Source organism: Lucilia sericata, unplaced genomic scaffold, assembly GCF_015586225.1.
Source record: "Lucilia sericata isolate MDLA Ls3-8-SP2 unplaced genomic scaffold, ASM1558622v1 Contig001130F_arrow, whole genome shotgun sequence".
Classification (NCBI taxonomy): Eukaryota; Metazoa; Arthropoda; class Insecta; order Diptera; family Calliphoridae; genus Lucilia; species Lucilia sericata.
In genome coordinates this window covers 70,001-97,500 of record NW_023995101.1, presented here as the reverse complement: position 1 = coordinate 97,500, position 27,500 = coordinate 70,001, and the positions used below count along the sequence as shown (strand labels likewise).

Genomic DNA, 27,500 nt, shown 5'->3' with positions numbered 1-27,500 from the left:
ACCAATCTTTCAGAAGTATTATGCAGTCTATTAAAGTTGGAAAGGCTAAAGAAAGAGATCATTAGAAACGAAATAATTGAAATAATAAAAGCATTCAACCCACTTTAATGAGGACACTTTAAAACGATCCAATTCATTTTGCAGCAGACTATAATCATTATGGAGATCATGGAAGTCATTCATTAATTTCTGTTTTTCCTGCAACATTTCCTCTAAACATTTTTGATAGATTTTAAAATTTTCTCTTGTTGTATGTTCGGCCTTCAATTGCTGTTCCTTCCATTTGCGAAAATTCTCGAGTAATTTCAGCTGCTGCAGGTTGATCTCTTTCTGCTTGCTGCAATATATGAGAATAACTGTCTGTATTAGTTTGAATGTGTTGTTGCTTCGTTTAGAATTAGAAAAGTGTAAACGAAACTCACTCGTGTTCGTCTTGTAATTTTTTATAGTCTTGTACTAGATCCGCTAAATTTCTTTTAAGTTCAGCATTGGTTTCTTGCAATCTTCGTTGGGCTTCGTTTTGGACGAAGTCATTGCGTTGCATGATGGCTTTTTGCTCTTTGATGACATCGTGTGCTTGATAAAGCTCTTTTTCGGTTTTGAGCAATTGTTCCTGCAGGCTCTTCTGATGACCCATGGCAGAGGCGTGATTTTCCTTTAGCGATAACACTTCATTGCGTAGTAAATTGCGCTAGAATTCAGGAAAATGAGAAATTTAATATATAAAACCAAACACAGAGCCAAAAAGAACTCATCTTGTAATTTATAAATTTAAAAATATTCCATAATAGATGAACCTGGTCCGCTTTACTGGCCCTTATAATGACCTATATTTTTCTATCTGTAAATATCTAAGTAGCTTTAGAATTGGAAAGTTTACTACTCAAGTCGTCATACTCCTAAAGGTAAGAATCCAAACTATTATGTAGGAGGGCCGTGGAGGCCTTAAATATCGAATTCACCTCAATCTAGACATCGGAATATCAACCCAACTAAAATGGAAATCTGTCTTTTAATAAGAATGACGAAAATTCCTGTCTATACTAAACTCCTGTTATTTGTCTAATAGACTAGAACACTAACAACTAACCTATCGGAGGCACATATAAACCTTGGATTTCGAACTGTTTATTCCCAATCTATAAATATTGGGAACAGAGTCTTACTATTTTGCTTTGATTTATTTTTCCAACTTACCTCCATATTATATTCATTTTGATTCCGTTCCATAGTTTGAAAACGTTCGGTCAACATAAACAGCTGATTATTGGCAGTGCGTAATTTTTTTGCTTGATCTTCATAATTTTTTTCTAAAGCTTCATATTTGGCCGCCAGTTCCATGCGATGGCTTTCTTGACTTTTCAAAAGATTGCCCAAATGATGAGCCTGGGAAATTAAGTCGCCTAAAATAAAGCAAAAGAAAAATATAAACAGATTTTCCCGATCTTCTCACTTATTTCAGCATATACCATTCTTTCGTTTACTCTCATTTAGCTCTTCATTAAGTTTACGAGTTTCTCTGTGCAAGAAATTCTCCTGTTTCGTTGATTTATCTAACTTTTCCGTTAGATCTTCAATTTTCTTTTCCAGCTCAGCGGTAAAGTTATTGCGCGAAGTAACATATTCTAGAGCAGAACGATGAGGTCCTGCCGATTGTATTTGAGAAACATTTTTAAGCATACTAGTCAGCTGTATAATATGTTGTTCTCTTTCGAAGAGGGTGCGTTGCAAATGAGCAATTTGGCATTTGAGAGTTTCATTCTAAGCATGTGTAAGAGAAAGAGTTTGATTAGATCGGAGAAAAAAGAGAGAGAGAATAAAACATTATTTTAAAATGAGTAATCGAGTGTTGGTAAATTGTATGTTTGTAAGTTTATCACACATTTGTTTGTAGCTCCATAAAAGCAGCTTCTCTTGTTTGAGTTTCTAGTTTCAGAGCCTGTTCTAGTCGATCGTTTTGTGTCTCTAACTCTTTAAGAGAGAGTTCCAAATCTACATCGCCGGTAGCATGACACTGATCTTGATCACTGCATTCCTTTTGTACCATGATCACCTCACATGATATTTGCTCTAAATCATTTTTTAAATCGTCTATGATCTTTAAATACGATTCATGAGTGCTGGTCATTAAGGTGGCCTCATCATGACACTGTTTAAGGGTTGACTCCAAACGAGAACTGTGAGGACAGTCGCCAGCCTTGTTAAATGATTGAAATTCAAATAAGTTCTAAAATTTTATGTAAATTAGTCCAACTATCAATCTTACCATTTTGTAGTTTAATATTGGCGTGTTTTTAGTTTTAACAAATTTTGAATCCTTTCAACGTTAACATTGTTTAGTTATTATTGTTGTTGTTGTTGTATTATTAAATATTTAAAATTTATTTCTATTTTTTGTTTGCTTTTTGGTTCGCTATTCGTGTTTCGTTGTATCATAAGTATCAAAAAATTATTTACAAGTATTTGCCATCATTACTATTTTTGAATTCAATAATTTTGCAATAAAAACTTTGTCACGAAAAGTTTGAAATACAAAAACAAAAAAAAAAAAAAAAATAAATAATAAATAATTTACAATTTGAACTAACGCCAAAACAACCTGTGATACATCATTGACATACAAACACATTCTGTTAAATCAGAAACACCAATGTAAATTTACATAAAGGTGGATTTTAAAGATATTTACTTAGAGTGCAATAATTTGAAGTTATTTTTAAAAGTTTTGAAAATTTTGGACCTTGAGTCAAAAGAAGAGTATGTGCCAAATTTCACCAAATTATCTTGAAAATTGCGACCTGTAGCGCGAGCACAAGGTTTATATGGACACACAGACAGACGGACGGACAGATAAATCGACTTAGAATGTGATGCTGAGCCGGGTGTTACAAACAGCAGCGACGTATAACACCTTCTCCAATATAGCGGTGTAGGGTATAAAACGGAGGCACCAACAACTGTAATAATTATTACACAATTGCAAAATGTTCAGCACTTTCCAATGTCAAGAAAAGTATAATTTACCATACTTTTCTTGACATTGGTCAACTTGTCAAATATTTAGTTAGTTAGTTAGGTAGTTAGTTAGGTAGCTAGTTAGTTAGTTAGTTAGTTAGTTAGTTAGTTAGTTAGTTAGTTAGTTAGTTAGTTAGTTAGTTAGTTAGTTAGTTAGTTAGTTAGTTAGTTAGTTAGTTAGATAGTTAGTTAGATAGTTAGTTAGCTAGTTAGTTAGTTAGTTAGTTAGTTAGTTAGTTAGTTAGTTAGTTAGTTAGTTAGATAGTTAGTTAGCTAGTTAGTTAGTTAGTTAGTTAGTTAGTTAGTTAGTTAGTTAGTTAGTTAGTTAGTTAGTTAGTTAGTTAGTTAGTTAGTTAGTTAGTTAGTTAGTTAGTAGTTAGTTAGTTAGTTAGTTAGTTAGTTAGTTAGTTAGTAGTTAGTTAGTTAGTTAGTTAGTTAGTTAGTTAGTTAGTTAGTTAGTTAGTTAGTTAGTTAGTTAGTTAGTTAGTTAGTTAGTTAGTTAGTTAGTTAGTTAGTTAGTTAGTTAGTTAGTTAGTTAGTTAGTTAGTTAGTTAGTTAGTTAGTTAGTTAGTTAGTTAGTTAGATAGTTAGTTAGATAGTTAGTTAGCTAGTTAGTTAGTTAGTTAGTTAGTTAGTTAGTTAGTTAGTTAGTTAGTTAGTTAGTTAGTTAGTTAGTAGTTAGTTAGTTAGTTAGTTAGTTAGTTAGTTAGTTAGTTAGTTAGTTAGTTAGTTAGTTAGTTAGTTAGTTAGTTAGTTAGTTAGTTAGTTAGTTAGTTAGTTAGTTAGTTAGTTAGTTAGTTAGTTAGTATAGTTAGTTAGATAGTTAGTTAGATAGTTAGTTAGTTAGTAGTTAGTTAGTTAGTTAGTTAGTTAGTTAGTTAGTTAGTAGTTAGTTAGTTAGTTAGTTAGTTAGTTAGTTAGTTAGTTAGTTAGTTAGTTAGTAGTTAGTTAGTTAGTTAGTTAGTTAGTTAGTTAGTTAGTTAGTTAGTTAGTTAGTTAGTTAGTTAGTTAGTTAGTTAGTTAGTTAGTTAGTTAGTTAGTTAGTTAGTTAGTTAGTTAGTTAGTTAGTTAGTTAGTTAGTTAGTTAGTTAGTTAGTTAGTTAGTTAGTAGTTAGTTAGTTAGTTAGTTAGTTAGTTAGTTTAGTTAGTAGTTAGTTAGTAGTTAGTTAGTTAGTTAGTTAGTTAGTTAGTTAGTTAGTTAGTTAGTAGTTAGTTAGTTAGTTAGTTAGTTAGTTAGTTAGTTAGTTAGTTAGTTAGTTAGTTAGTTAGTTAGTTAGTTAGTTAGTTAGTTAGTTAGTTAGTTAGTTAGTTAGTTAGTTAGTTAGTTAGTTAGTTAGTTAGTTAGTTAGTTAGTTAGTTAGTTAGTTAGTTAGTTAGTTAGTAGTTAGTAGTTAGTTAGTTAGTTAGTTAGTTAGTTAGTTAGTTAGTTAGTTAGTTAGTTAGTTAGTTAGTTAGTTAGTTAGTTAGTTAGTTAGTTAGTTAGTTAGTTAGTTAGTTAGTTAGTTAGTTAGTTAGTAGTTAGTTAGTTAGTTAGTTAGTTAGTTAGTTAGTTAGTTAGTTAGTTAGTTAGTTAGTTAGTTAGTTAGTTAGTTAGTTAGTTAGTTAGTAGTTAGTTAGTTAGTTAGTTAGTTAGTTAGTTAGTTAGTTAGTTAGTTAGTTAGTTAGTTAGTTAGTTAGTTAGTTAGTTAGTTAGTTAGTTAGTTAGTTAGTTAGTTAGTTAGTTAGTTAGTTAGTTAGTAGTTAGTTAGTTAGTAGTTAGTTAGTTAGTTAGTTAGTTAGTTAGTTAGTTAGTTAGTTAGTTAGTTAGTTAGTTAGTTAGTTAGTTAGTTAGTTAGTTAGTTAGTTAGTTAGTTAGTTAGTTAGTTAGTTAGTTAGTTAGTTAGTTAGTTAGTTAGTTAGTTAGTCGGGTCTGTCGCATGCAAGTGAGGAGTATATAACTATATTGATTCACCAAAGTGGTTCTATCGATATTACAATGGAATGTGTTCCATCTGATATTGCGGAACCAGTTGTCGATACACGATTATCATTGCACAAAACACGTCTTCCATCAACTTCCTGCAGAAGTATTCCCCGTAAATTTCGATATAAAAAGATTTAAGTCAAATGCCCCCAAACACTACATCCTTTATCTTCCCTCCAACAACCTATTTTCTTAAGAAAATGTATAGGCCTATTGTGCATTCCTTTTAATAAAATAGCGATCTACAAAAGAAATTATCAGAAAATCATTTTCGTGGATGTTGTCCTTTAGTGTAGATTCCAAATGGTGACACTAAAGAATGTAATATCAGGAATAACATTGCCATTGGTTCATTTTAGTACCTGAGCCTGTGTCCACAAACAATACGTACCGTCATACGAACATCTCAATTATACTTCATTGGTTTTATTCCCCGTTGCATTAGTCAAGAAACTGAATGGTATTCTCTCGTTTCGTCGAATGATTTTGCATTCGTTAAGTTCCCCTGACTTTGTAGCAAAGATTGATAGCCATATGAAGCAGATCTTTCCACTGGAAAACTATTCAATTTTGGCTGTCGTATAGTCCAATATGGTCTTAGAATTAGCCTTCTGCTCGGACATTCTGTGATATTACGGGCTTACCAGTGTTATGGATAGCTAGACAGCAGTCTATCTCGGTTGACATGTTTTCAATATCCATATATTATATCTCGCAGTTTTGAACTATCTACAGATTCCCGTAAGTTTCGCTCGAAAACATACAATCTGTTATTTATATATAACCGTCCAATAAGTTAAGCATACACTATTTATCCAAAGAAGTCTATAAAATTATTGAATCGTAAGTCCATATTGGTATAATAACGCTTTTTAAAAAGCCAGTATGTAAAAAATCTAGACCATGGTTCATCACTAAATATAAGTATTGTTTGTTAGTTTTATATTCTACTAGCTATACCCAGTGTGCTTTGCTACCCTAAAAGGAATATGTATAAATAAATACCAGATTTATTATATGTTACATACGAAAGATGTCAAGCAAATTATTGCAAGTTCGGCAGTATCTATCTATCGCCAATTTCTATCTATCTGTAAAAAATTTGAATAATATAAGAGTTTCCAAGATGCACGAAATTTTGTATTTAATTCATATATGTGGTGCCAAGCCACCCATTGAAAGTCCGCCCGTTATGCTCTAAATGTTCACATGAATTTCAAAGTTCTCCATGTAAAATTTGAAGATTCTAGATCTAATAGTTTCTAAGATATACGAATTTTTCTATTTGATTCATATGGGGGCTTCAAGACCCCCCAGTTGAAAGTCCGCTTTTTTTCCTCCAAAATGTTCAGATGAATATTTAAGTTCTTCGTGCGAAATTTGAAGAATTTAGTTCCATTAGTTTTCCAGATAAACGAATTTTTGTCTTTAATTAATATGGGAGGTGCCGCTCCCCTCATGGGTAGTGCGCCAATTTATTACCCAAAATGTTTAGATGGATGTTAAAGTTTTTCGTGCAAAATTTGAAGATTCTAACTGTAATAGTTTCCAAGATTTTATTTAATTTATTTTTTTAATTTATATGGGAGGTGCCACGCCCCCTAATGATAGTCCGCCTACTTCTTGTCCTAAATAATTATATTGACACTAAAGTTGCACCGATAAAATTTGAGGACTCTAACTGTTATATTATCTAAAATATACGTATTTAATATTTTCTTAATATAGGCGTGGCTCCTCGCCCACTTGGAATTTCAAAATAAAAAGTAGCCTATTACCTATTCCAGACATACAGCAATACACTGTCAAAATTTGAATAAAAACGGTTCAGCCGTTTAGTAGTCTATAACGTTCAAACATACAAACATATAAACATACAAACAAACACACACTCATTTTTATATATATAGATGAGAGATGCCAAGCAAATTATTGCAAGTTCGCCAATTTCTATCTATGAAAAATTTGTATTTAATTCATATATGTGGTGCCAAGCCCCCTATTGAAAGTCCGCCCGTTATTCTCTAAATGTTCACATGAATGTCAAAGTTCTTCATGTAAAATTTGAAGATTCTAGCTCTAATAGTTTCTCAGATATACGAATTTAATTCATGTGGGGGCTTCAAGCTCCCCGGATGAAAGTCCGCCCTTTTTCCTACAAAATATTCAGATGAATATTAAAATAATTTGTTCAAAATTTGAAGAATCTAGTTTTATTAGTTTCCCAGTTAAACGAAATTTTGTATTTAATTCATATGGGAGGTACCAAGTACCCCATTGGAAGTCCGCCCGTTATATTCTAAATGTTCAGATGAATGTCAAAGTTCTTCAAGTAAAATTTAAAGATTCTAGCTCTAATAGTTTCTCAGATATACGAATTTTTCTATTTTATTCATATGGGGGCTCCAAGCCCCCCAGATGAAAGTCCGCTCTTTTTTCCTTAAAAATGTTCAGATGAATATTAAAGTTCTTTGTGCAAAATTTTAAGAATTTAGTTCTATTAGTTTCCCAGATAAACAAATTTTTGTTTTTAAATAATATGGGAGGTGCCGCTCCCCTCATGGGTAGTCCGCCAATTTATTACCCAAAATGTTTACATGGATGTTAAAGTTCTTCGTGCTAAATTTTAAGAATTTAGTTCTATTAGTTTCCCAGATAAACGAATTTTTGTATTTAATTTATATGGAAGGTACCACGCCCCCTAATGCTAGTCCGCCTACTTTTTGTCCTAAATGATCATATTGACACTAAAGTGGCTCCGACAAAATTTGAGGACTCTAACTGCTAGATAGATAGATAGATAGATAGATAGATAGATAGATAGATAGATAGATAGATAGATAGATAGATAGATAGATAGATAGATAGATAGATAGATAGTAGATAGATAGATAGATAGATAGATAGATAGATAGATAGATAGATAGATAGATAGATAGATAGATAGATAGATAGATAGATAGATAGATAGATAGATAGATAGATAGATAGATAGATAGATAGATAGATAGTAGATAGATAGATAGAGATAGATAGATAGATAGATAGATAGATAGATAGATAGATAGATAGATAGATTAGATAGATAGATTAGATAGATAGATCGATAGATAGATAGATAGATAGATAGATAGATAGATAGATAGATAGATAGATAGATAGATAGATAGATAGATAGATAGATAAGAATAGATAGATAGATAAGATAGATAGATAGATAGATAGAAGATAGTAGATAGATAGTAGATAGATAGATAGATAGATAGATAGATAGATAGTAGCTAGATAGATAGATAGATAGATAGATAGATAGATAGATAGATAGATAGATAGATAGATAGATAGATAGATAGATAGATAGATAGATAGATAGATAGCTAGATAGATAGATAGATAGATAGATAGATAGATAGATAGAATAGATAGATAGATAGATAGATAGATAGATAGATAGATAGATAGATAGATAGATAGATAGATAGATAGATAGAAGATAGATAGAATAGAAGATAGATATATAGATGAGAGATGCCCAAGCAAATTATTGCAAGTTCGCCAATTTCTATCTATGAAAAATTTGTATTTAATTCATATATGTGGTGCCAAGCCCCCTATTGAAAGTCCGCCCGTTATTCTCTAAATGTTCACATGAATGTCAAAGTTCTTCATGTAAAATTTGAAGATTCTAGCTCTAATAGTTTCTCAGATATACGAATTTAATTCATGTGGGGGCTTCAAGCTCCCCGGATGAAAGTCCGCCCTTTTTCCTACAAAATATTCAGATGAATATTAAAATAATTTGTTCAAAATTTGAAGAATTTAGTTTTATTAGTTTCCCAGTTAAACGAAATTTTGTATTTAATTCATATGGGAGGTACCAAGTACCCCATTGGAAGTCCGCCCGTTATATTCTAAATGTTCAGATGAATGTCAAAGTTCTTCAAGTAAAATTTAAAGATTCTAGCTCTAATAGTTTCTCAGATATACGAATTTTTCTATTTTATTCATATGGGGGCTCCAAGCCCCCCAGATGAAAGTCCGCTCTTTTTTCCTTAAAAATGTTCAGATGAATATTAAAGTTCTTCGTGCAAAATTTTAAGAATTTAGTTCTATTAGTTTCCCAGATAAACAAATTTTTGTTTTTAATTAATATGGGAGGTGCCGCTCCCCTCATGGGTAGTCCGCCAATTTATTACCCAAAATATTTACATGGATGTTAAAGTTCTTCGTGCTAAATTTTAAGAATTTAGTTCTATTAGTTTCCCAGATAAACGAATTTTTGTATTTAATTTATATGGGAGGTACCACGCCCCCTAATGCTAGTCCGCCTACTTTTTGTCCTAAATGATCATATTGACACTAAAGTGGCTCCGACAAAATTTGAGGACTCTAACTGTTATATTATCTCAAATATACGGATTTCATATTTTCTTAATGTGGGCGTGGCTCATCGCCCACTTGAAATTTCGAAATAAAAAGTAGCCTATTACCTATTCCAGACATGCAGGAATAAGCTGTGAAAATTTCAAGAAAATCGGTTCAGCCGTTTAATAGTCTATAACGTTCAAACATACAAACAAACACACATTCATTTTTATATATATAGATATAGTTTTTCCATTATAGATTTCGATCTAGGATTACGTCCAGATATCTATTAACAACGTCGATCACTGATATTGTTCTCAACAAGAGGCGGGCCTCAGTATAGGCAGGTACTTTCGTCTTTCTTGTGAAAAGAACTATTTCTGTCTTAGTCTTGTTGCGTCGAGTCAAAAGCCTTCCGCGTATCGTAGATCTCGCATCTTATATATACTTATTTCTTAGCAATTGGTTAATCTAGACACCTGGTCAATCTGGAACTGGTCTTAGTATTAGATAAGAGTGTCGGTTTCATTTAGAAAGAATAATTTCTTCATTTAATTCTTGTCGGCAGATATTAACCCGAAACTTTTCTAGCAATTCCTTTAGGGTATTTGTATAATTGAACTTGCCTGAACTTTTCTATTACTTTCTTTACAACGTGAGCAATATTTTTGTCTTTCAGCTCATTGACTCTCTAATCAGATGAGTCGCAAAGTAATCAACACATTTGTGGCACAATGACTTATAAAAACGTCAGACAGAGAAACAAACACATACATATGTATGTCAATTTCTATCACTAATAAATACAAATCAAATTGCGTGGCAATTGTTATTGTTGTTGTGATTATTTTGCGTACAACAAATAAAAATTGCGTGTGAAATATACTTTTTGAAGCAAAAAAATATAGAGAGAAATATGAAAACGTTACATTACTGACATGGACTTAAATCTTATATTCAAAAGTGCTAACTCCATTTTGGGCCAAAGTCAGTTTTTGATGGTTAATTATTCATCAATACGTTTGATAAAGATTTGGAATCAAACTTATATTAACCTTTATTTGAGTTAGCACTTTTTGAATATAGTGTCTTAATAGGTTGTTGGTTGTTGCCTTTTTTCTATAATTTAATATTAAAGACGCCTTTAGGTGATAAATATGACACACTATCTGTGACTGACAGATGTTAATGCCAAAGACAAAGTAATAGATATCAAACACTCACATACCAACTATGAAACCTGTAACTAGTATTATGTTTGGGGAAGGTGTTTGGGAGGTCCCCATTTCTTTCTAATAATACTTTTAAGAAAAAATTCACTGTGTGGCAGGTCAAGTTCGTAGATTCGTGTTTGAAAGTATTTTGTTTTCTATTTATTTAGTTCTTCGTTTCAAAAAAAAAAAAAAAAAAATTGCATGAATATATAATTGGAATATTTTCTATATGCGTCTGTGCTGCTCTAAAGCCGTTGAATATATATTTAACCCACTTATATGTCTGCAGACTATATTCAGACACCCAAATATGCATAAAATATTCGGTAATAAGACTAGAATAATAACAAGAAAAGTAAATAAATAATAAAACTGTTTACATATATAAGCATGTCTATTTATTTACTTTATTTACATATATATTTATTGGTTGAGAGTCCTGGAATGTATAGTCGTTGTATATAGAAAGGAATTCATTTTGAGGAGCATTTTTTTTACAGTTAGATTTAAAGGCTTTCTAATATTAAAGGCCCCTATTTAGTTTTTAATTCTGATTTCTTCTAATCGACAGAATTAAAAAAAAAAACTGAAATAAATTATCAGGACCATTACTATTGTTATGAAACTTCTTTTCTTTCGTCATAATGAAACTAATACGATATTAATTAGAATCTCAACAAAATCTCGATAAAATTTGAAAAACATCGAAACCCTGAAACCAAGTTAGACTTTTCTGAAGTATTAAGTCATGCTATGTCCGAATATCAGATTTTCTCCATCACATCTGGGATTTGAGTTATCGTGTCCTGAAATTTGAAAAAAAAACACCATTTTTGGGCCTTCTTAAGACGTTATAACAACGCCAAGGCAACTTTATTTGTATACCATCTGAAAGTCCATTATGTGTCTTCAATTAAATCTTGAAGACTCATGGTTTGCGGTATATTTGTGGTATTTATACCCTACACTATTATAGTGCGGAGTGTATCACGCTTGTATATATTGTTTATAACGATCAATAATATTAGATCCACACCTATCTAAGGATGTTTCAATCGACTCCAAATCACTTTTTGATTCGTCTTAATAAGGTCCATTGTGATTCCCTTCAAAGAGTGAAGATTGAAAAACAGAGAAACGAAAACAATACAAGAAACCCCAGAAAGAAAGAAAAAAGAAGATAGGTAAAAAGGATAGATATTTACCAAGACAGTACCCTAAGGAGTAAAGAAGAAGCCCAGTCAAAGAAGTGACTGAATCCCGTAATATTCCCCATTTCGTCATGGAACCTATTCCCTAGCCATTTCAGCCTGAGATTCTGTATCCTAGAATAGTAGCAAATTATATGCTCGATCGACTCTTTTTCCTCCCTATCATCGCCTAACCTGCAATAGTCCGGTTTATTTCTGTCCCACTTACTGACAAAAGCCCTAACTGAGCCATGCTCCGTTAGCATCCCTATCAGGATCCTTAGATTGCGTATATCCAGTCTTTTGGCTATAGGGCCAAAACTGAGCCATGCCCCGTTTGCATCCCTATCAGGAGTTCGTCCGAAATCTCATTACCGGATCCCAACACAATGGCAAACAGTCTCATAATGTCCCTAAGAGCATTTCTACAACCAGGCGTGAATGTACCGTATGATTTAGTTCGACGCCATCTAACTTTGGTAGACTGAAGTTGTCTACCTTGTACCTTCTAGTAAATAGTACTAGCTTCGTTTTCCCAGGGTTAACACCTAGTCCCTTATAAAGATCATTACATACACCTAAGGATTCCAGAGTTTCACTCTACTCTTTGTATTCTCCTCATTCGTTTGAATCCGTAAGTCTAATTTTGTCCACTCAGAATATGTACCATCACGCTAACTTAGGACTTGTTCATTCTAATGTAGGATGATATCCTTCTTTCGTTAGAATCACCCCAAAGTTTCCGTCCCACGTTTTAAATTCATCCATTGTTTTGCGATTGTCAGGTTAGGTTGGGAGGATGTATCTACATCAAATCCGAAGAAATACATTTAGGCCACTATCGGAAGTTCCTTTTCATGGAAAATGTTAGTTGGTAAAAAAAACCTTATATAGAGTTCACTGAATGTATTATAGTTATACTGCATGACCACTCAGAATACGTACCATAATACTAACCTCAAACATGTTAATTTGAGTTGGCTTCTCGTCCTCTCCATAGAATCTTTGTGGTCTTACCCACCGTTTCCATCAGACTTTATTGTATTCTATCGCCCATATCTTTAATTCAGCCCTCATGTTCAATTCAGCCTTCATGTTCTCTTCGCTTTAAAGCTAGTACATTCGTTGCCGACTACTCCTGGAACCCATATGATGTAAACCTCTGGACGAGTATTCCATTAGAGATTTCTTACAATCCAACACAGTCTTATATCCTGATATCGCCCTAATTGCCTTCTGACTGTTTAACCCTGTTGGCACCATATTTTTTCTAATCCAATTTACGCATTCCCTTTTATTTCTCGGACTTCTGACTGGAAGTTAGTGCTGTAATTAGGTAAACGGTAGTATATTTCTGTTTCTGGGTCTTCAATATAGCCCGCTTTGTCCCCCAGTTTAGAGGCATCCGTGTATTAATGGATTTCTACGGGTAATTGCTCTGATGTTCCTCTTGAACGTGACATTCTATTTGGGGCCAGTGTTCTAAAGTTTTCGACATATTCCGTATCTGGTATGCGATCGGGCATCTCGGAGGCTTGTATAGCCTTGCAATGTGTCCAGTATACATGGATGACTTGTCCTATAACCGCATTTGGTTAGTTCGTCTAAAGTTATCAGCCATTTGGCTATAAGTGTCTCTTTATATCTTATATATGTTTCAATGGGTGGAAGACTCTCCAGACCCTTGATTAACGTAATGCTTATACCCAAGCAGCATGTAGGATGAACTCCTTGACGTAGTTTGATATTATAAAGTTCCAAAGTCCGTTAGATTAACTTCATCTAATTTCCTTCCAAAGTACATTCGCTCTTTCGTTGCCTATTATTACAGAACTTTAAAGGGCCCCTCAGTGACATTTTATTAAAAGGTGGATGCGAACATCCCAAGTCTAAAATTTTTAATAGACGAAGGTTGAAGACTTGGTTATTGTAGGGCTAGTTACGAAAATGATCCCATGTTCGATATGTATAGGATATATATAGAATATGTATATCAAAAAAGAGATATTTGAAGGACTATTCATTTGATATACGTTATGTCTCGGAAAAGATTTATTTGTTAAAACAATTAAGAAATTATAGTCGGGCGAGGCCGACCATATTATACCCTACACCTTTGACAAAAATATAATGTGATTTAGTTACCATAATAAAGCATTTAAGTTGAATTGTATCTTGCCTTAGATATACATACTTAAGCCGTTTATTGTTGAATAAAATTGTGGACATTTAAGTGAAATTTTGATGGGGGCTTTTCATAGGGGCTAGGGTCATATGAGAACCTATTATTATGGAATTCGTGAGGGTCATCAAGTCTTGTATACAACTTGGTTTTTGCAGCTTTTTGTCAAGATATGAGTATATTAAACATAATTATGAACTTAAAAGCCCTATTCGGGGGTTCAGTTGTATGGGGGCTAGGTGAAATAATGGACCGATGTTAACCATTTTCAATAGGCTTCGTCTACGGTACCATAAAAGATCATGTGCCAAATGTCATTGAATTATCTCCAAAATTGCGACCTGTAGTTTGATTACAAGGTTTAAAAGCCCTATTCGGGGGTTCAGTTGTATGAGGGCTAGGTGAAATAATGGACCGATGTTAGCCATTTTCAATAGGCTTCGTCTACGATACCATAAAAGATCATGTGCCAAATTTAATTGAATTATCTCCAAAATTGCGACATGTAGTTTGATTACAAGGATTACAAGCCCTATTGGGGGGTTCAGTTGTATGCGGGTTAAGTGAAATAATGGACCGATCTTAACCATTTTCAATAGGCTTCGTCCCAGCGACAATAGAAGATCATGTACCAAATTTCATAGAATTATTTTCAAAATTGCGACCTGTAGTTTGATTACAAGGTTTACATGGACGGACGGACAGACGGACGGACGGACATAGCTAGATCGAATCAGAAAATGATTCTGAGCCGATTGGTATACTTTAAGGTGGGTATAGGACCGATATTATTGCGCGTTACAAACATCAGCACAAACCCAATATACCCTCCCCACTAAAGTGGTGTAGGGTATAAATATATCCGAAATTATGGTAAAAATTATAGGTCCTATATAATCATTTATGCATTGAATTTGGATATTTTTTGTAAAAATTAAAAAAAGAGTAAAAAAAATTATAAATATTTTCAAAAAAATTAAAAATTTGGAGAAATTGTTTCTCTATTTTATTTTAAAAGGCCCTAATATGTATTTCTAAAAAGCCTTTAAACAGCCCTGTTAACATGTGTTTGTATGTCTGCAACATATTTTAAAGGAGTTCTGGCAAATTTTGCCATATTCAAATACATCCTTTTGCCCCGTTACACAATTATTTTTTTTTTTTTTTCTATTTATATAAATGGAAAATATATACAAATATTGATTTAATTTATAAAAATATAAACATTAAGTTGGGAACATTTTATTAAATTAAATAAAAATTTCTTAAAATTTTCAAAGTTTCTTCAAATTCAATCTTTAATAAAAAAGATAAACATTTTTAATTGTTTCTGTGGATATTAAAAACTTTTAATCTGTACAAATTATTGAAATTTTAATTATATTTTCAAACAAACTTTCTTTACTTTAATTTAACACTAGAAAGGAATCAACATTTTACACTTCAATACTTTCTTGTTCGCTAATTGTTAAAAAGATTTGTTCTTTTGAAAACTAAGAAAACTTTTTACACTTTTCTTTTAGTTTTATCCGTTTCTTTTTTTCGATATTTTTTATTTAATTTCTGTTTATGAACAATATAGTTTTTTTCTTATTCTATTGAATTTAACCGAAAACTTCCGTTTTATTTTGTTCGCTGTCTTGTCACGAATGCAGGCAGTCAGGAAATGTTAGTTTCTGCTGTTTCCTGTCATTTGTATTCTATAAAAAAATGATTCGACATGTATTGATAAGGGTTTTTTCTACATTACATAGTTATTGATATAAATGTTTGTATTTGTGTTACCACACAAATACTATTACACTGCAAAAAGGAGTCATTGCATTCCCATTTATTGAATTTGTTTTTGTTTTTCCTTCTACAATTTTTTTGTTAACTACAGGAATTTTTTTCGTCATATTTTATTTTATTTTATTTTATTTCTTTTGCCAAATAAAGTTTTATTTGTTCCCATTGTGCTGTATAAAGTTTTGAAGTTTTCTTTATTTGTTGTTGTTAGTTGTGGCAGTAAAATAAATTTATTAAGTGTTTTATATTAAGTCGACGAATTAAGTGTGATTAGCGGGAAATTTATTAAAGTTGGAAGTTATGCATAATTTTGGCTTGGTAAATATTGACGAAGAAGGAATATGTTTGCAAATGAAGGTTTTTTAAATTTTTATATAGTACTGTTTAGTTTCATCTCTACTCTACATATAGTGACGACCAGACATAGAAAATTCAGTAATGTAGTACTTTTCTAACTTATAAACTTTTTATATATAGTCTGAATATGGAGTAGTCAGTAACAAGTTTGTAGTCTAGTCTATAGTGTATTCTGTAGTCCAGCCTATTGTCTATTCTATAGTCTAGTCTATAGTCTAGTCTAGTCTATAGTCTAGTCTAGTCTATAGTCTAGTCTAGTCTATAGTCTAGTCTATAGTCTAGTCTATAGTCTAGTCTATAGTCTAGTCTGTAGTCTAGTCTATAGTCTAGTCTATAGTCTGGTCTATAGTCTAGTCTATAGTCTGGTCTATAGTCTAGTCTATAGTCCAGTCTAGTCTAGTCTAGTCTAGTCTATAGTCTAGTCTATAGTCTAGTCTATAGTCTAGTCTATAGTCTAGTCTATAGTCTAGTCTAGTCTAGTCTAGTCTAGTCTAGTCTAGTCTAGTCTAGTCTAGTCTAGTCTAGTCTAGTCTAGCTAGTCTAGTCTAGTTAGGTAGTTAGTTAGTTAGTTAGTTAGTAGTTAGTTAGTTAGTTAGTTAGTTAGTTAGTTAGTTAGTTAGTAGTTAGTTAGTTAGTTAGTTAGTTAGTTAGTTAGTTAGTTAGTTAGTTAGTTAGTTAGTTAGTTAGTTAGTTAGTTAGTTAGTTAGTTAGTTAGTTAGTTAGTTAGTTAGTTAGTTAGTTAGTTAGTTAGTTAGTTAGTTAGTTAGTAGTTAGTTAGTTAGTTAGTTAGTTAGTTAGTTAGTTAGTTAGTTAGTTAGTTAGTTAGTTAGTTAGTTAGTTAGTTAGTAGTTAGTTAGTAGTTAGTTAGTTAGTTAGTTAGTTAGTTAGTTAGTTAGTTAGTTAGTTAGTTAGTTAGTAGTTAGTTAGTTAGTTAGTTAGTTAGTTAGTTAGTTAGTTAGTTAGTTAGTTAGTTAGTTAGTAGTTAGTTAGTTAGTTAGTAGTTAGTTAGTTAGTTAGTTAGTTAGTTAGTTAGTTAGTTAGTTAGTTAGTAGTTAGTTAGTTAGTTAGTTAGTTAGTTAGTTAGTTAGTTAGTTAGTTAGTTAGTTAGTTAGTTAGTTAGTTAGTTAGTTAGTTAGTTAGTTAGTTAGTTAGTTAGTTAGTTAGTTAGTTAGTTAGTTAGTTAGTAGTTAGTTAGTTAGTTAGTTAGTTAGTTAGTAGTTAGTTAGTTAGTAGTTAGTTAGTTAGTTAGTTAGTTAGTTAGTTAGTAGTTAGTTAGTTAGTTAGTTAGTTAGTTAGTTAGTTAGTTAGTTAGTTAGTTAGTTAGTTAGTTAGTTAGTTAGTTAGTTAGTTAGTTAGTTAGTTAGTTAGTTAGTTAGTTAGTTAGTTAGTTAGTTAGTTAGTTAGTTAGTTAGTTAGTTAGTTAGTTAGTTAGTTAGTTAGTTAGTTAGTTAGTTAGTTAGTTAGTTAGTTAGTTAGTTAGTTAGTTAGTTAGTTAGTTAGTTAGTTAGTTAGTTAGTTAGTTAGTTAGTTAGTTAGTTAGTTAGTTAGTTAGTTAGTTAGTTAGTTAGTTAGTTAGTTAGTTAGTTAGTTAGTTAGTTAGTTAGTTAGTTAGTTAGTTAGTTAGTTAGTTAGTTAGTTAGTTTTGACTACAGACAGCCATATTTTCTCGACTATAGACTGTTCCATGTTCTCGACTGCGGACTCATCTATAGTATCGAATAAAAATAATCTGATAACATATAGTAATGCCCGTGTCTGCCATTTCACTCTGTTTCTAGTTTCTGTGACGGCTCTAAGCCGTTAAAAAACGCGAGCTACATAAAAACGGAAATTCCCTCTAATGTCCTAATTATTAATATTTTTTAGCATTTTTTTTTACGTTTCTGCTTTTTTGCATTGTTGAAAATAAATATACCTTGAAGTTTCAAAAATTTAACTTGTACTTTTTGATTGGCTGTAAATGGGTTAGGAATCTTAACTATAAACCTCTATAACCTGTGATCTCACTAAAGTAAAAAAATCACAATTTGCTTTCAAATCAATTTTTTTAGATATAGCTTACACATATATTCTCAATCACTCACTATTTACTTTTTGGCATATTACAACAATTTGGCGGGAAATCAAAATATTCAAATTTATTTACTTAAATATATGTACAAACAATATGATTAACAAATATGTAAAATTTGTATATAAATTAAACTTAACATTTAACCAATTTTGCATATATCCCTATGTATGTATGGCTACAAACTCACTCCCTATTTATTTCTTAAAAAAAACTCTAAAAAGAATAAAATTTAAATTTCATTTCAAATCGATAACCTACATTTTACAAAATTTGCACAAAAATAAATGTCTATAGCAAAACCACCTCTACTACTCTGTCTACTCCCATAGTCAATTATATGAGAATATATTTTATTTATATTGCATCCGTAGTAGTTCCACCTATATGTTATTTTATATGAAAATCTATTATATAGCAACTACACATGTCTAAATAATCATGATAAATGTTTTACTTATATAAAAATGTTATATTTGTATGTATTTAAAGTTCATTTACAAACATTTATGTATGTCTGTACTTTCCAAGGTGTTCATTGTTTTAAAAAGATTTGGTTTCACTTGTAGGAATGTTTGATTCTAAGACAAAATAATAGGAAAACAAAAGGATTTTTCATTGTTAAGAAATTAAAGAGAAGGTAGCCAATAGGAAAACATTAAATTATGCCTTCATAGGGGCATGTATTAATTATAGACTGATCCCATCGTTCGTTCTTTACTATTAACAGCATTATAGATCAGCCTATATTCTCAACTGAAGACTATAGTATGGACTGATCTATATGTTATAGTTTCGTCTATGGACAGTTTAGTAGTCTCGGAATGTATTAATTATGGACCATTACCATTGATCGTTCTTAACTATTGTCAGCTCTATAGATCAGCCTATATTATCAACTGAAGACTATATCTCATTAATGATCTATAGTCTCGATTATAGAATGATCTATAGTCTGATCTGTAGACTCGAATATATATTGATTTATAGTCTCAACTATAGAATGAACTATAGTCTGATCTGTAGACTCGAATATATATTGATTTATAGTCTCGACTATAGATTAATCTATAGTCTTCAATATTTATCGGCCTCAATGTTAACTAATATCTGATATATATATATATATATATATATATATATATATATATATAGATATATATATATATATATATATATAGATATATATATATATATATATATATATATATATATATATATATATATATATATATATATATATATATATATATATATATATATATATATATACTCGACTATAGATCAATAGCCTCTATCTATTCTCGTCTATAGACTTATTTATAATCTTGAATATAGAATAATCTTAAGTCACTACTGTTTACTATTGATCTATAATCGCGAACCTAGACGGATTTATAGTTTCGAGTAAATATTAGTCTATCTATAGTCTTGAGTATACACTGATCTAAAGTATTCACTATATACTAAATAATCTTATCCATAGACAACTTTATACTCTTGACTATCTTTACCATTGTCTGATCTATAAGCAGATCTATAACCCCCTATATGGTCTCGACTATAGACTAGTGAATATTTTTGATTATTATCATTTGTAGACTGATCTACTGCATCACCAGAATGCTATAAACTACTCCCTAGTCTTGACTGTAAACTAATTATAAACTGATCACGATTATGAACTGCTCTATAGCTCCTTTTAAAAGAAATGTAATTAAATAATATTTTTTATTAAATATAAATTAACAAAAACATTTTATTTATAGCTTAAATGTAAAATTGTTTATGCAATTTTATAATTTTTATCTAATTTCCTTTAAATATTAAGTTCCAAATCTTTCCATAACACTTTTTAAAGTGTTTACTTAACTGCTTACTAAGTTTCCCAATGTCAGAACTTTCCCCCATTTTACATTTTCAATTTTTGTTAGTTAATCTAAAGTCCTTGTCATTTCGGTTTCAGATTCTTCTGCTCTTACTCTCTCTCTCTCCCTTTATCATACCTTCGTCAAATTAAGTTTTTAATTTTTTGTTTGTTTATGCTCTAAGGACAATGTCGTACATAGTCCTTGTTTATATTGTTGAAATATATAGTATACTTTAGGGTGGTGTTCGATTTGTATGTTTAATTTGTTGATTTTTCTATTTTCATTAAGTATAAAAAAACCGTTCAATGAGACCCTACAACACATGATTATTTCTTTAAAAATCCTTGCAAGGAAGCCGCTGTTGTAGTGTTTAATTGCTGGCCAGTCAAGGTTGATGAGGAGGATAGTGTTGGTGCTGATGTGCTAATAGATGTGGTGCTTACTGGTAGAGTTGCTTGTGCTGATGATATCGTTGATTGTATTGTTGTTGTTGGTGTTGTGCTGGTGGTGTCCTTCAAATTATTGTGATTCTAAGTGTTAATATGGCAGGAAATAGTTTTAAAGTTATAATTCAAATAATTCATATAAACTTACCCAACGCATTATTCTTTCTTCATTAAAATCTTTTTCGTTTTTTAGCAACGATTCTGACAGTTCCTCAACCTGTAGAATATATTAAAGTAATTTTAATATATTTTTCATTGAATATTTTTTTAATAATATACCTGTTTGCTTCTAATGCCTACTGCTTTCATCAGTTGACTTTCTCGATCTTGAAAATCTTTTTTCATTTCCATAATAGCCTCACAGAAAGGATTCATTCCGTTCGGTGCTGTTTTATAGATGTCAGTGTAGGAGAATTGTTTACCTTTCTGAAATTGAAAGAAAAATATGCAATAAATGGAAGGCTTTTGTCTGTGTACAAAAAGATAAAAGTGCTTTAACGATTATAGAACACTCTAGCCTTTTCTATAGTCAAGACTATTTACTGTTCTATAGTCAAGGCTATTTACTGTTCTATAGTCAAGACTATAGACTACTCTATGGTCACGACTATAGACTGTTCTAAAGTCAAGACTATTTTATAGTCAATATAATAGACTGTTCCATATTTAAGACTATAGACTCTTCTATAGTCCATACTATAGGCTGTTCTATAGTCAAGACTATAAACTATTCTATAGTCAAGACTATAAAATATTCTATAGTCAAGACTATAGATTATTCTATAGTCATGACTATAGACTATTCTATAGTCAAGATTATAGACTGTTCTATAGTCAAGACTATAGACCGTTCTATAGTCAAGACTATAGACTGTTCTATAGTCAAGACTATAGACCGTTCTATAGTCAAGACTATAGACAGTTCTATAATCAAGACTATAGACTGTTCTATAGTCAAGACTATAGACTGTTCTATAGTCAAGACTATAGACCGTTCTAGAGTCAAGACTGTAGACCGTTCTATAGTCGAGACTATAGACCGTTCCATAGTCAATATAGACTGTTACAAAGTCAAGACTATGGACTGTTCTATAGTCAAGACTATAGACTGTCAGACTATAGACTGTTCTATAGTCAACACTTTTTACTGTTCTATAGTCAAGACTATAGACTGTTCAATAGTCAAGACTATAGACTGTTCAATAGTAACACTATAGCCAATACTTTTTACTGTTCTATAGTCAAGAGTATATACTGTTTTATAGTCAAGACTATGTGCTGTTCTATAGTCAAGACTATAGACTGTTTTAGAGTCAAGACTATAGACTGTTCTATAGTCAAGACTATAGACTGTTCTATAGTCAAGACTGAAGACTGTTCTATAGTCAAGACTGAAGACTGTTCTATAATCAAGACTATAGACTGTTCTATAGTCAAGACTATAGACTGTTCTATAGTCAAGACTATAGACTGTTCTATAGTCAAGACTATAGACTGTTCAATAGTAACACTATAGCCAATACTTTTTACTGTTCTATAGTCAAGACTATAGACTGTTTTATAGTCAAGACTATAGACTGTTCTATAGTAAAGACTATAGACTGTTCTATAGTCAAGACTGAAGACAGTCTATAGTCTTGACTATAGAACAGTCTTCAGTCTTGACTATAGAACAGTCTATAGTCTTTACTATAGAACAGTCTATAGTCTTGACTATAAAACAGTCTATAGTCTTGACTATAAAACAGTCTATAGTCTTGACTATAGAACAGTAAAAAGTATTGGCTATAGTGTTACTATTGAACAGTCTATAGTCTTGACTACAGAACGGTCTATAGTCTTGACTCAAGACTATAGACCGTTCTGTAGTCAAGACTATAGACCGTTCTATAGTCACGATTATAGACCGTTCTGTAGTCAAGACTATAGACTGTTCTATAGTGAAGACTATAGACCCTTCTATAGTCAAGACTATAGACTGTTCTATAGTCAAGACTATAGACCGTGCTATAGTCAAGACTATAGACCGTTCTATAGTCAAGACTATAGACTGTTCTATAGTAAATACTATAGACTGTTCTATAGTCAAGCCCTTAGACTGTTCTATAGGCAAGCCTATAGACATTTCTATGGCCAACTCTATAGACTGTTCTATAGTCAAGACTATAGACTGTTCTATAGTCAAGATTATAGACTGTTCTATAGGCAAGACTATAGACTGTTCAATAGTCAAGACTATAGACTGTTCTATAGTCAAGATTATAGACTGTTCTATAGTCAAGATTATAGACTGTTCTATAGGCAAGACTATAGACTGTTCTATAGGCAAGACTGTAGACTTTTCTATACTCAAGACTGTATACTGTTCTATAGTCAAGACTATAGACTGTTCCATACTCCAAATTATAAACTGTTCTATAGTCAAGATTATAGACTGTTATATAGTCAAAACTATAGACTGTTCTATAGTCAAGACTGTAGACTGTTATATGGTCAAGACTATAGACTGTTCTATAGTCAAGACTATAGACTGTTCTATAGTCAAGACTATAGACTGTTCTATAGTCATGACTATAGACTGTTCTATAGTCAAGACTATAAACTGTTCTATAGCCAAGACTATAGACTGTTCTATAGTCAAGACAATAGACTGTTCTCTTGTCAAGATTATAGACTGTTCTATAGTCAAGACTATAGTCAAGACTATAGACTGTTCTAGAGTCAAGACTATAGAAAAGACTATAGTCGAGAATAGAGAATAGTCGAGACTGTATAACAGTCTATAATAGGTCAAACTGTATATGGGCGAGACTTTAACGTATTTTTTACTTAAGACTTTGTTCTATATTCGAAACTGTAGAGCAATCTAAACTTAAGAGTTTGATCAGAAATATAGAATAATGCATTGTCGTGACTGCATAGTACTTTATAGTTGGATTTAAAGGGACTAGTCCATTCCACATTTGATAACAGTTCGATTTTATATTAATTATTTTTTGCCTACATACCAAGCTACACAATAAATCTGCAACTTCCTTTAAAGTCTCACTATTACGCTGAGAAAATGTTTTCTCCGACAGCAAACTGTTGGACAACTCTGCAATAGTGTTAAATATTGTTGCAATTAAGTTAATTTTAATCCAAACAAATATTTACTTAAATCCACATACCATTGTTTTCCAATTCTAACTTTTGTAACCTTTTCTTTAGCTCAACATTAGTTTCATTTAATTTGCGCAAACGTTTGCGTACAGCCTCCAATAGTTTGGCATCTCGATTATTTTCACTTTTCGAATGAAAACCTGAATCACAATCGTTGTTGCTCTCAATAGAGTCTGATTCCAAGTCAATAAGTTGACTGCGTATGAAGTCTAGTTTACGATAAGCAGCAGCTTTTTCAGATTCCTAAAAGTGGTTAATATAAGTAACCATAATATTTTAATGTTTTGTGTTTTATACCGATTTTTGTAAAATGTCCATTAATCGTTTACATTGATTCTCCATTTTCTGTTTATTTAATTCCTTATTTATTTCGAAGAACTCATTTATTTCCTCTTCCAAAACTTTGAGCTTTTGTTGTTCTTCAAATTCTGTATTACTTAGAGAGTCGAATTGGGAACCATTATCATCTGGGAACTAAAGGAGAAATGTTTAAATTTATTTAGCTAGAACTTCTTTACTTAAGAAACTCACCCTGGGAGTATCTATTATTTGTGTATTTGCACTGCGAGAAGTTTGATCTTCAAAATTAATAGGAGGCATGGTCAAGCTGGTTTCCGCTGAATGATGGGCCGAGAGCTAGATTAGAAGAAGAAAAAAAAAAAGAAATATATTTGTCAACTTTTTTTAAAACAAAAATTAATTTTTTTATTTCGTTTTTTATTATTAAAAATTTTTAAAGAAACTGTAAATTTTAAAGTAAAACTCAAAGCAAATTGATTCCAAATACCTTGTTATTGGCAGATTTGAGATCATTTCTTAACTCCTTGATAACATCATCTTTTAATTGGATTTTCTGTTGGGCCTTTTGTATCTCATCCTCCATAGAAATGACCTGACGTTTAAGTTCCCTCACTTCATCATGTTTCTCGGCCACTTCGTGAGCCAAAGCCTTCATGTTGGCATACAACTGGAACGTGGAATTTAAATAATGAAAATTAAATATATCTAGGATAAAGCTAACCCTACTTTTTTACTTGGTTTGTACAAAAACAAACTAGATAGTATTGATATATAGATATATTTTGATAACATAAGAAACCGATAAGTTCAAATACATATATTCCAATATTTCCCCATATTTTGGATTAAACGATATTATATTACTTATAGCAATTAATATAAAATATATTATGTATGATCATAAGAAAAATGTTTATTCAAAGTTATATTACAAAATAATCGATCGAAACATAATTTAAAATACTCCCTTACGCACCTTGTTTCTTTGCATAACTTCAACATCATTGCTATTCTGAAATTATTAAAGAAACTAAATAATTTCATTTCTAAAAAAAAAAAAAAAAAAAACCAAAACAAAACTCACCTTCATTGCATCTCCAGCATTGCCTTCAATAGTTAAATTTTCAAAATCACTCACATCAAATAACTGCGCAGGCGTTATTGTCTCAAATGTGAAACCTTGCAGGTCCCAACTATTATAGTTTCGAGCATTTTTTATATATTTCAGCAGCGTATCTATGTCTTTGCGACACTTCATCAACTCATTGCCCTGACTGTGACGACAATTGCTATTGACTTTTCTCTGTACCAGTTCCAGCTGTTCGGCCACTTCTGTTTCTAATGCTTCCATATTTACGATAAAGGCTTCGTTGATTTTCGTTAACATCTCGACCCATTCTTGGTAGGGTAGGTGATAATTTTAACTGAAAAAAAACCGGGGGAACAGGAAGGGGGCAAAGGAAGGAAAAAACCCAGCGAGGGGCAAGAACAGCGAGCGAGCGAGCGAGCGAGCGAGCGAGCGAGCGAGCGAGCGAGCGAGCGAGCGAGCGAGCGAGGAGCGAGCGAGCGAGCGAGAGCGAGCGCGAGCGAGCGAGCGAGCGAGGAGCGAGCGAGCGAGCGAGCGAGCGAGCGAGCGAGCGAGCGAGCGAGCGAGCGAGCGAGCGAGCGAGCGAGCGAGCGAGCGAGCGAGCGAGCGAGCGAGCGAGCGAGCGAGCGAGCGAGCGAGCTAGCGAGCGAGCGAGCGAGCGAGCGAGCGAGCGAGCGAGCGAGCGAGCGAGCGAGCGAGCGAGCGAGCGAGCGAGCGAGCGAGCGAGCGAGCGAGCGAGCGAGCGAGCGAGCGAGCGAGGCGAGCGAGCGAGCGAGCGAGCGAGCGAGCGAGCGAGCGAGCGAGCGAGCGAGCGAGAGAGCGAGCGAGCGAGCGAGCGAGCGAGCGAGAGAGCGAGCGAGCGAGCGAGCGAGCGAGCGAGCGAGCTAGCGAGCGAGCGAGCGAGCGAGCGAGCGAGCGAGCGAGGAGCGAGCGAGCGAGCGAGCGAGCGAGCGAGCGAGCGAGGAGCGAGCGAGCGAGCGAGCGAGCGAGCGAGCGAGCGAGCGAGCGAGCGAGCGAGCGAGCGAGGCGAGCGAGGCGAGAGGAGCGAGCGAGCGAGCGAGCGAGGAGCGAGCGAGCGAGCGAGCGAGCGAGGAGAGCGAGCGAGCGAGAGAGCGAGCGAGCGAGCGAGCGAAGAGCGAGCGAGCGAGCGAGCGAAGCAGCAGCGATCGAGAGCGAGCGAGATCGAGATCGAGCGAGCGAGCGAGCTAGCGATCTATCTAGCTATCTAGCATCTATCTATCTATCGAGCTATCTATCGCTATATATAGCTATCTATCTATCATCGATCTATCTATCTATCTATCTACCTATCTAATAACATTAATCCAGAATAAATTACATCTTTATCTCCCCACACATTAGCATCGATATCCTCTATTCTCTTCGAATATATACTATTTAAATGGCTGTAATTTAATTTAGCCGAATCGCCTATACAAACATCCGAACCCGATCTATATTTCTGATGCTGCTCTCCATAGCCAAGCAACGGATTCTCCGACAAAGATGTATTATTTTGAACATAAGTACAGTGTGTATTAGTAGAGATTGAGTGTGGTTGTTCAACGGGGGGACACTTCAGATTCTGTAAAGTACTAGAGGCACTGGGCACAAAAGTACTGGTGCTAGCATGTGGATATTTTAACGATTGCGTGGGATAAAGAGAAGCCGATGAGGTATATATATTACTTTGTTGTTGTTCCAAATATTCTGATTTCATTGTATTATCGAAATTCCATTGTTGTTGTGATGGTGTTTTAGGTGATATATTTGGCGAAGGGGTTTTAATAGGATATCCTGAGGTCCTAATCGAGGCATATGAATTCGTCGGAGTATTCGAGTGAGAACTATGAAAAGATGCATTTGATTCTTGTTTTAAATCAGAAAGTAATCCCACCATAGGTTTTTTACTATGCCTTTCAGAATAAGATTTCACCTCCACTAGTGGTGGTTCTGGTGGTGGAGCTTGTTCTCTATTGGGTGTAGGAGTATCGGAGCGTAAATTCATACCCATACTTTCAGGAGTTAAAACGAATCTGGGATTATATGATGTTCGCACTGGCACCTGTTGGTTGTCATTTTCTGGTGATTTTGTGGAAGGGGTAGCAGAAGTTTCATTGGTATTGTGTTGCATACTGTTGAGATTTGTAGGAGATTCCGAGTTAGTTGTCTTGAAATTTGCAATACAAAAATATATAAGCTAGATTTGTGATATTTTTTGGAAAAAAATATTTAATGTTTAGATTTTTTGTTATAATTTTTTTAAGGTTTCTAATTGTAAAATAAATTGTCAAGATGAAACATTTAAATAAGTAAAAGTCATAAATGTTCTAAAAACTAAAATAAATCCGATTTCCCGGTTGGAATTGTTTCAGAGTTCTAGGGTTCTCAAATAATATGTTTGAATTTCTAAATAACTCACTTTTACATACATTCAAATAAAATCTTTATTTTCAAAACCAAAAATATTTTTTTTTACGCAGCAT

General features: G+C 32.7%; 1 protein-coding gene across 1 annotated transcript in view; it reads right to left on the bottom strand.

Annotated features, from left to right (window-relative positions):
• LOC119610160 (CAP-Gly domain-containing linker protein 1) overlaps window positions 1-27,500 on the bottom strand; it is a 32,406-nt gene that overhangs the window by 507 nt on the left and 4,399 nt on the right. The window contains exons 2-18 of the mRNA XM_037965284.1: window positions 26,354-27,149; window positions 25,012-25,344; window positions 24,904-24,939; window positions 24,415-24,594; window positions 24,159-24,263; window positions 23,925-24,101; window positions 23,636-23,870; window positions 23,474-23,562; window positions 20,745-20,891; window positions 20,614-20,682; window positions 20,349-20,549; window positions 1,883-2,227; window positions 1,470-1,761; window positions 1,198-1,403; window positions 423-691; window positions 104-337; window positions 3-45 (exon numbers count right to left, since the gene is read on the bottom strand). Coding sequence (XP_037821212.1) covers window positions 3-45; window positions 104-337; window positions 423-691; window positions 1,198-1,403; window positions 1,470-1,761; window positions 1,883-2,227; window positions 20,349-20,549; window positions 20,614-20,682; window positions 20,745-20,891; window positions 23,474-23,562; window positions 23,636-23,870; window positions 23,925-24,101; window positions 24,159-24,263; window positions 24,415-24,594; window positions 24,904-24,939; window positions 25,012-25,344; window positions 26,354-27,149 — 3,757 coding nt within the window. The remainder of the gene's footprint in view (window positions 1-2; window positions 46-103; window positions 338-422; window positions 692-1,197; window positions 1,404-1,469; window positions 1,762-1,882; window positions 2,228-20,348; window positions 20,550-20,613; window positions 20,683-20,744; window positions 20,892-23,473; window positions 23,563-23,635; window positions 23,871-23,924; window positions 24,102-24,158; window positions 24,264-24,414; window positions 24,595-24,903; window positions 24,940-25,011; window positions 25,345-26,353; window positions 27,150-27,500) is intronic.